This window comes from Podarcis vaucheri (assembly GCF_965113315.1).
Source record: "Podarcis vaucheri genome assembly, chromosome: 2".
Taxonomy (NCBI): Eukaryota; Metazoa; Chordata; class Lepidosauria; order Squamata; family Lacertidae; genus Podarcis; species Podarcis vaucheri.
The window spans coordinates 121,056,022-121,066,094 of record NC_138760.1 but is presented as its reverse complement, the minus strand read 5'-3'; the positions used below and the strand labels follow the sequence as shown (position 1 = coordinate 121,066,094).

The following is a 10,073-nucleotide window of genomic DNA, read 5'->3' as shown; positions in this document are numbered from 1 at the left end:
TAGACACCACCCCAGAATTGGCCCTACTAAACATCTTCCAAGACAACAATGCCCATTTACACCACAAAGAACTCATAACCCACCTGCTCTCAGCAGCCAGAAACACCATAACCAGACACTGGAGAGACCTGTCAGGAGTAAGCATGGACCAATGGTATCAAATAGTATGGGAAACAGCCCTACTAGAAAAATTAACTAATAAACTGAAACTGACACGGGGACAAACGGAAGAAGATGCCTTCACCCCGGTATGGCTCCCCTTTATCACACACACAGCCCAACAGGACAATGACAATAATCCACCAACAGCATACAAATCAATATGGCTAACCTGATCCAAAACACCCACCCACCTCACTCACACACGAAAACAAAGATCACCACCGCCAATCACAAGCAAACAATCACACCCTAGGCCAACCCCAACCTCTCTCACCACCAAAGGAACACAAGTGAACAACAAAAGCACGCTGACACCAAACTCTACATACATTAAACATAATAGAAACACCGCCACCCAATCCCACCCTTATCCATCTTCCCTCTCTCCACCCCCCTTTCTTTTTTCTCTCCTTTTTTATTTTTATTTTTATTTTCTTCTCCCCCTAATGCCTCAACAAATGAAACGGATTTGTAAAAATGTTACATGGGGAAAAATATATATATGAGGCACTACACTTCTGTTGTAGACTGCCTTTTCTGTGATGTATGTATGATGTATGAAGGGGTGGTCTTGAGCTCCAGGGAAGGGAATTTAAAAGGTCTATGTAAGGGCAGGCACACCTTTGTTCGGGGTCCTCCTCCTTTCTCCTGCGTGTGAGGGGAGCAACCTGTTGCAACAGTTCAATAAAGCTCAGGCTTACTAGCTGCTTTGCTTATCAATATTCTCTGGTTGGCTTCTTTGATTTTCTCCAACTGATGGAGAACCTGCAAAGGACTCTATAAAGGCTCTTGTGTCCCCCATAAGGGAATAAGGGCAGATTTTGTTTACAACAGGTACCTATTTATCTTCTTGCAGTTTGTGCTTTCGAACTGCTAGGTTGGCGGGAGCAGAGGCAGAGCAACAGGACTCACCCCTTCTCGGGGATTCGAACAGCCAACCTTCTGATTGGCAAGCCCTAGGCGCTGAGGATTTACCCACAGCGCCACCCGCGTCCCTATTGAGGACAATACGGCCTTGCAAAAGTGGGGGTCCAAAGCAGGCACAGTCCAGCGGGAGCAAAGCATGAGCTTATATTCTCTATGCACACGTTCCCTCCCTCGCCTTCCCATTGGTTGGGTGCTGCAAGGTTTTCCTTCCCCCAATTATCAAATAACAGACAAGAGGCTGAGCGTGGAGAGAACCTCCTTCCTCCTCTGAGTTGCCTCCACTTCCGGCTTCACCAGCAGAGATAAAATCGGGGTTTGCAAAGGAGGGAATGGAGGAGGCGGGAAGCGGGGCTGCGTCCTGCGGAGGCGGAGGAGGGGGCTTCTTCCTAATTAAGCCTCCTAATTAAGCGCTCTCACTGCCTACCTCTCACGAGGGGTTCCCATTCCCGCCCCCGCTGCCCAGGATTTCGGGTGAGTGCAAAGCCAATGGCGGGGAAGGAGGGAAGGGGCTTTGCGAGAGGGTCCAGGATGAGAAGCCCCGGGACGGGGAGGAGAGAAGGGAGGAAAGGGAGCTCTTTTCTTAAAGGGGGCCTGGAGGGGGGGGGGAGAAGCTTCCTCCTGCAGGGATCTGGTGGAAAGGGAGTTGCAGGGAAGGAGGCAGGAGAGGGGAGAGGGGTGGGCATTGCTGGCCAGGACCGCCTTAATAGTACTAATTAAATTTAATATTTATACCCCAGCAGAAGACCCCTCGGAGGAGGACCTTATCTTTAGGCAACAGGCAAAAGCATTGCTCTTCTCCCAGGGGTTTGGCTCATTAAACAATCTATGGACTTCACACCTGCATGGGGGGGGGCTGGAGGGTTGTCGTTTTTATTTCTTACTTTGTTATGCATCTCTGTGTTTTTCTCTTGTAAGCTGCCCTGTGATCTTTGGAGGAAGGGCAGTATAGAAATGTGAAGAATAGCTGTAAAAATAGGAAGCCCTCTTGCGGTCAAGGGGGGGGATGGGACAAAGTCATTGATCAGCATGCATAACAGGATGGGCTTAGGAGGGAATAATACTAATAAGAATAAGAGTAAAATAAAAATAAATAATTCATTGCTTGCCCCCTGCCCATTTGACTGTGTTGCCTCAGCCACTGGGCGATTTCAATCAAAAACACCAAAAAAATTAAAACACCGAAAACTTCCCTGTACAGGGCTGCCATCAGAATTTAAAGAAATGCCCTCTTTAAGGAGTCCCGTGGTGTAAACGTGTATGTTGTCCTCTAGGTCCAAACACATAGTAAGAGCAAGCAGTGCTCCAAAGTGCTTCTCTTGTGAACTTGCCATCTAAGTTGTTTACTCCTGACCAAAACTCCTGTTTCCCAAAAGGACTGGAGAGGGGGGGTCTCACCACTTTTAACCCCCCCCCACTCCCTCCGCATGGAAGGCAGAGGACGTGTTCATTCACATCCCAGTAAACCATGAAGTGAACCAGGCGCTGCCGCTCCTTCCCCTCTCACTGGGCAGCAGAGGAGGAAAGGGATGGGTTTGAAGGCTCTTCCTGCCTCTCTCCCCTGAGCAACAAGAGCAAAGGGTGTTTGCAGGGCAGGAGGGCAAATAAGGAGGCAGAGAGGGCAAAGGGAGCAGTTGGCGGATCCCCCGCCTCTCCCAGGGGGTCCTGATGCAAGCAAGGGGCTTCCTTCTTCTCCATGCAAGGGCCACCCATGTATTCAGAGCAGTCCTTTGCAGATGAACTCTTAAGTTCCATGGGATCTACTCTCAGGCCACTAATGTGCATACCATGCCAGCCTTAGGAAGGGAGGTGGGACAGGCAGCTGAAAGGAATTGCCAAAGGTGTTTGAAAATGGGAGGGGCTCTTGGGGAGGGGATGCCCAATTGGGGCTTCTCCAGGGGCAGCAGAATGTCTTGGGCAGGAGAATCCCTGCAGGGGCTCTCAGACTCCCTTGGCTTCTTCTTCCCTCCCTCCCAGGAAACTGCAACTTGCTCTGGATTCTGCACTCCTCAGGAAGCTGAACCTGCAAACCTAGCTGAGACTGAACCTGCAACCCTGGCCAGGATGGAAGGAGGAAGATGGACGGTTGACCTGGTCAGGCTGTCTCCCGCATCCCTCCCCACAACCTCTGAGCATTCCCTCCCAGGACCCTTGGAGAAATCTGGTGAGTTCCAGGGGAGAGGAGATGGGGAGAGGGATAGATGGATGGTGGAGGGAGAAAGAGGAAAAGATGGAGAGGAGACAAATGGAAGGAAGTTCCTGACAGGAAGAAGGAAGGGGTGAGGCCTTCTCCAAAGCAGCTCTTTGTATCTTGAATCCCTTTCATAAAGTAGTGGGGGCAGATTTTCTCCCTCCAGGATTTTAAATCTTAGGAGTTACAGTGGTACCTCGGTTCTCAAATTTAATCGGTTCTGGAAGTCTTCCAAAACCAAAGGTGTGCTGTCCCGTAGAAAGTAATGCAAAATGGATTAATCCATTCCAGACTTTTAAAAACAACTTTTAAAAACAACCCCTAAAACAGCAATTTAACATGAATTTTACTATCAAACAAGACCATTGATCCGTAAAATGAAAGCAATAATCAATGTTCTGTACCATAAAATAATTAAGACAGTATTGTATATGATAAAAATTAAAATTATTATTTTTTCATACCTGCATTGATGATAGTCAATGTTTGAATGGGGAGCTTATATCCCTTTCCACAGTCAATCAATCAATCATAAAACAAAAATGCAAAAAATAGGAAAAAACTAAAGCTGCAAATGTCACCTCAGAACACTGCAACCAGTAACAGCTTGAATATTGATTGGGGGGCCTTAAATTAGCTGTCCAAGGGAACGAATGGGATGAAAAAAACCTTGATTACGATGGAGACGACTTAAATTAGCTGCTCAAGGCTAAAACGGAATGAAAAAAAGCCTTAATTAGAAATGGGGGGCACTTAAATTTGCTGCGCAACAGTAAAAATGGAGCTCAGGAGCACGTTCGGTTTCCGCGGCAAACTTCAAAAACAGGAACACCTATTTCTGGGTTTGCAAATGATGAATCAACAGAAGCATAGTCAATCTATGGACTTCCCCTTTTTTTGAAATATTTTTATTGGTTTTTACAAATACAAGTTTACATCAAAAACATTTGATATAATGTTTTTATAGCATTTTAAATGACAGATCCCGAGGTTTTTGCAAACCAGAGGATTGCTTCTGCACACGGCGCAATAGAGTGCTTCTACGCGTGCGAGTGGCGAAACCCGGAAAAATACCAGAGGGTTACGTAACATGAGGTACCACTGTATAGATACATTCTCCACAGTTCTCATTTATCTAAAGTGTCCATAAACTTTTTTACAAGTGATTCCTAAAGTCCAGCTAACGTTTTGATTTGCGTGCAGCAATCTCATAGGTAAATTATAAAATTTCCCCATTCTTTTTTAAAGTCCTTGTTTTCTTGATTCCTGAGTCTCATGGCTAATTTTGCCTTTTCGGCAGAGTCCAGCAGTTTAGCTCACCATTCTTCCCTAGTTCGGATTATTGCATCTTCCCATCTTTGAGATAATAACATCTGTGCAGCTGTTGTCGCATACATAGTCTTTCCTGGTCTTTTGGGATCTCAGTACCTGTAATTCCAAATAAATAAACTTCTGGTTTCTTAACAAAATTTATTTTAAACATTTTTTTCCAATTCATTATATACCATTTCCCAAAATGATACTGTTATTTTACATAACCACCACATATAGCAAAAGGTACCCACTTCTTCTTTGAAGTGACCTGTTCATCCTTTGTATGCCATTCTAGGAGCAAGTTATACATTTTAGACAGATTTTTTTTTATGTTACTTCCTAAGAGTTCTTTTTGAAATTGTGATGTCTCATAACTAAAACCTTTTTTATTTTATTTTATTTTTTAAAAAATTATTGTTAAAATAGGTCATCATTAATCCACATATATTACAGATATACAATCATACAAACATACATTTCATACAATCCTTAAAAGTGTTCAAACATACTTACACTCAATCCCACAAATAATTCCTTTTCCCATCACCATCCACCACCCCTCACCCCACCTTTGTGTTAGACTTCCAATCTACTCAATTGCAATTTCTTTCCACTTCTATTACTTTCTTTCACACACCTTTAGCCTAATTTCATAGAATCATAGAATAGAATCATACAGTTGGAATAGACCATAAGGGCCATCGAGTCCAACCCCCTGCCAAGCAGGAAACACCATCAGAGCACTCCTGACATATGGTTGTCAAGCCTCTGCTTAAAGACTTTAGCTTTGAGGTTCTAAATCTTGGATCTCTTCACAGGTATACACATCCCTGACATATAACACCACTCCTCCTCCTTTCTTGTCTGGTCTGTTTCTCTGAAATAGATTGTATCCCTCCATTATTACATTCCAATCGTGGAACTTATCCCACCAGGTTTCAGTGATGCCTATTATGTCAATATTTAGCTTGCTGTACCAAGAGCTCAAGCTCATCTTGTTTATTTCCCATGCTTTGCGCATTAGTGTACAGACATTGAAGTCCATTAATCATTCCCCCGTGTCTCTAAGGATTTTTTCCTCCCACCACTAGGTCTGCGTGCTGTTTGCTCCATTTGGTCTATGACATTTGGATGATCATCTTCATCAATTGATAGACTCCCACCTTCAGGAGCACTGTCTCCCTCCCCCACATTAGTCAGTTTAAAGCCCTCCTGATGAGGTTTCTGAGATTTTTGGCAAAAACATTCCTCCCAACCGTTGTGAGGTGCAGCCCATCGCTTGCCAGAAGTCCATCTTCAAGAAACTGCAGTCCGTGATCTAAGAATCCAAACCGTTCCTGTTTACACCATTTGCGAAGCCAGCTGTTCACTTCCACTATTTTCCCCTCTCTCCCTGGGCCACGTCGTTCAACTGGGAGGACAGATGAGATGACAATTTGTGCATTTAATTGCTTCAATTTCCTGCCCAGAGCCTTGTAGTCTCTTTTGATCTTCTGGAGGCTATTGCTTGCAGTGTCATTGGTTCCCACATGAACCAAGAGGAATGGGTATTTGTCAGTGGGTTTTATGATTTCTTGCAGTCGTTCAGTTACATCTTGGATCTTGGCCCCGGGGAGACAGCACACCTCCTGAGACATCTTGTCAGGCCCACAGATCACTGCTTCTGTTCCCCTCAGTAGGGAATCCCCTATCACCACTACACGCCTCCTCTTAGGTTTGGTCGGGGTTCTTCCGTGAGCTGTCCATTCCAAGGTCACCTGCACATTCCCTGAGTACTGACTTTGCTGCTCGTCTTCATATACCTGATCGACTGTAATGAGGGAGAGATCCTCAAATGGAGTCTGTTCTTCGTCTTCCATGCTAGGGGAGAGGACTTCAAAGCGATTGTGTATTTCTAAACAATCAGAGCGAACCCTGGGCCTCCTACTTCTTTGAGTCACGTTTCTCCATATATCTGGCACCTGTGTTGGTGAACTAGCCTCCTTCTCAGGGGTGTCCCCTGTCTCCTCCTTGGTGGAGACGGTGTTCTCTGTTGCTTCCAAGAAGAGCTCCAGCTCTCTAATTCTTTGGAGCGTAGCTACACGTTCCTCCAGTTGCTGGACTTTGTCTTCTAAGAGGGCAATCAACATACAAGTGCTGCAGGTAAAGCTGCCTGCAACCTTTGGCAAGATGGCAAACATTGCGCAGGAACTTCTTTTTCTATTACACATTGTTATCCATCTTATTTAGTATTTCAGTGTTTGAAACTGAACTTGTTTATTCCAATAGGAGTTCTGATTTTTCGATATGGTTTTGCAAGTATCTTTTAAACACCTTCCAGTCCCTATCTATCTACTCTTTTGAGATCCTTCCAATTTCTCCCATTGTTTTGGATATATTGTAGGACTCCAATAATTTGGCAAGCCACTCTATTTTTGTCAGTACAATACCACTTTTCCAGTTTCTCGCACTCAATAGCCTTGCGGCTACTGTTGCGTATAAATATAAGGTCTTGTCTTCTTCCTTTAGGCTTCCTGGTACTATTCCCAATAGAAAATCTTCTGGTGTTTTCCTAAATGAATATCTAAACATTTTTTTTTCATTTCAGTATATATTATTTCCCAAAATTGTTTGATGTTTAAACAATTCCACTATATATGTATCATAGTACCTTTTCCAGTGTTGCATCGCCAACAGACATCGCTACAATTTTTATTCGTTTTTGTTATTCTTTCAGGTGTTAAATACCATCTATGTTGTACTTTGAGGTAATTTTCTTTCAGTATATAACACATCGTGAATTTCATATCTTCTTTCCACAATTTCCCCCATTGTTCAAACATAATATTTTCCCCAATATCTTGCGCCCATTTAATCATTGATGCTTTAACCAATTCATCCTTTGTTTCCCACTCTAAGGTCAGATTATACAATTTAGATATATTATTTGATTTTTCTTGTATTAAATATTTATCAAATTTTGATATTTCTTTTTCAAATCCTAGCTTTTTGTCTTTCGCTAATCTATACTTAATTTGAATATATTGGAACCAATCACTAATATGAGCTTTAATTTCTGTATAATCCTTTAATTCCAATTCTCCGTTTTCTTCCTTTAATACAGTTTTATAGGTAACCCAATTTTATTTCATATTTAATTTTTTCACTGCGACAATTTCTGCTGGCGATGCCCACCAGGGAGATTTCGGATCTAGGAGTCTTTTATATTTCTCCCATATTTTATATATAGACTTTCTGACTATATGCCCTAGGAAGCCTTTATGTACTTTGACTTTTTCATCTATTAGATAGGCATGCCATCCAAATCTTGTCTCTACTCTGTCTAAATCCAATACATCCGAGTCATCTAATTTGATCCATTCTTTTAGCCAGGTCAGACCCACCGCATCATGATATAACTCCATGTCTGGGAGACCAAATCCTCCTCTCTCCTTCTTATCTATCATTATTTTGTGTTTTATTCTTGGCTTTTTCCCTGACCATGCGAATTTAGCCAAATCTCTTTTCCAGTTATTAAAACATTTATCTCCTCCTAGTATTGAGATACTTTGAAATAAAAACATCATCCTTGGTAATATGTTCATCTTTATTACCGATATTTTCCCTAGTAAGGAAAGATTTAATTTCCCCCATACTTGCAAGTCATTTTTTATTTCATTCCATGTTTTCCCATAGTTCTCATTACTTAAGTCTATAGTGTTTGTTGTTAAATTTATTCCAAGATACCTTATTTTCTTTTTAATTTCCAATCCTGTAATTTTTTTGTAATTTCACTTTATCTTTTTCTTCCATATTTTTCACTAGTATTTTGCTTTTCCCATAGTTTAATTTGTATCCTGCTAATCTGCCAAATTCGTTTATGCATTCCAATATTCTAGGTGTACATCGTAGGGGATTTTCTGTTGTGATCATAACATCATCTGCAAAGGCTCTTAACTTGTATCCTTTTTCACCAACTGCTATTCCTCTTATTTGGTTGTCCTGCCTTATTTTCTTTAATAGAACCTCTAATACTATTGTAAATAACATTGGGGATAGGGGGCATCCTTGTCTTGTACCTTTAAAGATGTTGATGTCTTCCCCAAACTCTCCATTAATAATAATTTTTGCTTTCTGTTGGTCACATATTGCATTTATACCTTTTTGGAATTTTTCACCTAGACACAATTCTTTTAATAGTTTTTTCATGTCTATCTTAAAGATATCGTTTAGTTGATGGTACTGTAACCAGTCAGTTACAGCTTCCCTTATCTCTTCAAAATCTTTTTATTTCAGTTGGTTTTCAACTTCAGTTAAGAGTTCTCTATAAGTCGGCCAATTACTTCTCATATTCAATTTTTTTCAGAGATATTGCTTCCAAGGGGGAAAGCCACCAGTGTGTTTTTTACTCAAACAAATTTTTATACTTCTCCCATACCCTAAAAATTGATTTTCTTACTGTATGATTCTGAGAAGCTCTATGCACCTAGGTCTTTTCCTACCATAAATATCCATGCTATCCATAATTCATGTCCTTCCAGGTCTAAAATACAGTATCTGTGTTTTCCAGTATAATCCATTCCTGGTTCTAGCAGATACAGGATGCTTAATAATAAAGTTTCAAATCCAGCAGGGCAAAACCTCCTCTCTCTCTTACATCTGTTAATAATTTATTTTTTATCCTTGGTTTCTTCCCTTTCCAGATAAACCTAGATATATCTCCTTGCCATTTTTCAAAGCATCCTACATTGCCTATTGCTGGGACTGATTGGAATAAAAATAACATTTTTGGCAGTACATTCATTTTTATTACTGATATTCTTCCCCAAAATGATAAATCCATTCTTCCCCATATCTCTAAAGCTCTTTTTATTTCTTTCCACTCATTCTTGTAATTGTCTTTAAAAATATTAATATTCTTAGCTGTCAAACAAATCTCTCAGAATTTGACTTTGTTATGTATAACTAACTCTGTTTTCTGTTGTAATTCCTTTGGCCTTGCTCCATTGTGCTTTTTACCAAAAACGTAGTGTCAGGGGTTCAGGAGCAGAGACGCAGAGAAGGGAGGAAACAGAGAGCGAGGGGGAGGAATACGAAGGAAGGATGAGTGGGGATGACGACCCGAGATCCCCGAGCCTGTCCAGTGAGTCCGAGGATTCCCAGAAGGGAGCGCCAGCGGTCAGAGCAAGGGGGGAAAGCAGGGGGACACCCCAGGAAGAAGGGGCCAGAGAGGAATCAGAGAGCAGCAGCTGGAAGTCAGGACCAACGTGCCCAGCTGGGAGCAGCGGGGAGAAAGGGGACCAGGCATCGGGTTCCGGAGGCTTTCAGCAGGAGGGAGGGCATGAGTCAGGAGTAGTCACGCCCACATCAGGGAGCGAGGAAACGGTCAAGAGGAAGGTAGAGAGTTGGGCGCGCGCGCCAAGTTCAAATGCAGCGGAAGCTGGCGCAGTAAGCAGCCCGGAGAGTGAGCCAGTTCCCAAAGCCCGCCGCAAGGAGGCGGAAG

At 42.5% G+C, this 10,073-nt stretch overlaps 1 protein-coding gene and 1 long non-coding RNA gene across 3 annotated transcripts in view; one reads left to right on the top strand and one right to left on the bottom strand.

Moving 5' to 3' along the window:
• LOC309523625 overlaps positions 1 to 10,073 on the bottom strand; it is a 123,554-nt gene that overhangs the window by 104,993 nt on the left and 8,488 nt on the right. The window lies entirely within an intron of this gene.
• LOC309523466 (uncharacterized protein) overlaps positions 1,092 to 10,073 on the top strand; it is a 50,750-nt gene continuing 41,768 nt past the window's right edge. For both annotated transcript variants that reach the window (XR_014215369.1, XM_082207339.1), the window contains exons 1-2: positions 1,092 to 1,560; positions 3,064 to 3,250. Coding sequence is in view for 1 of the 2 variants with exons in the window: in XM_082207339.1 (XP_082063465.1) it covers positions 3,151 to 3,250 (100 nt within the window). In the remaining variant the exon portion in view is untranslated. The remainder of the gene's footprint in view (positions 1,561 to 3,063; positions 3,251 to 10,073) is intronic.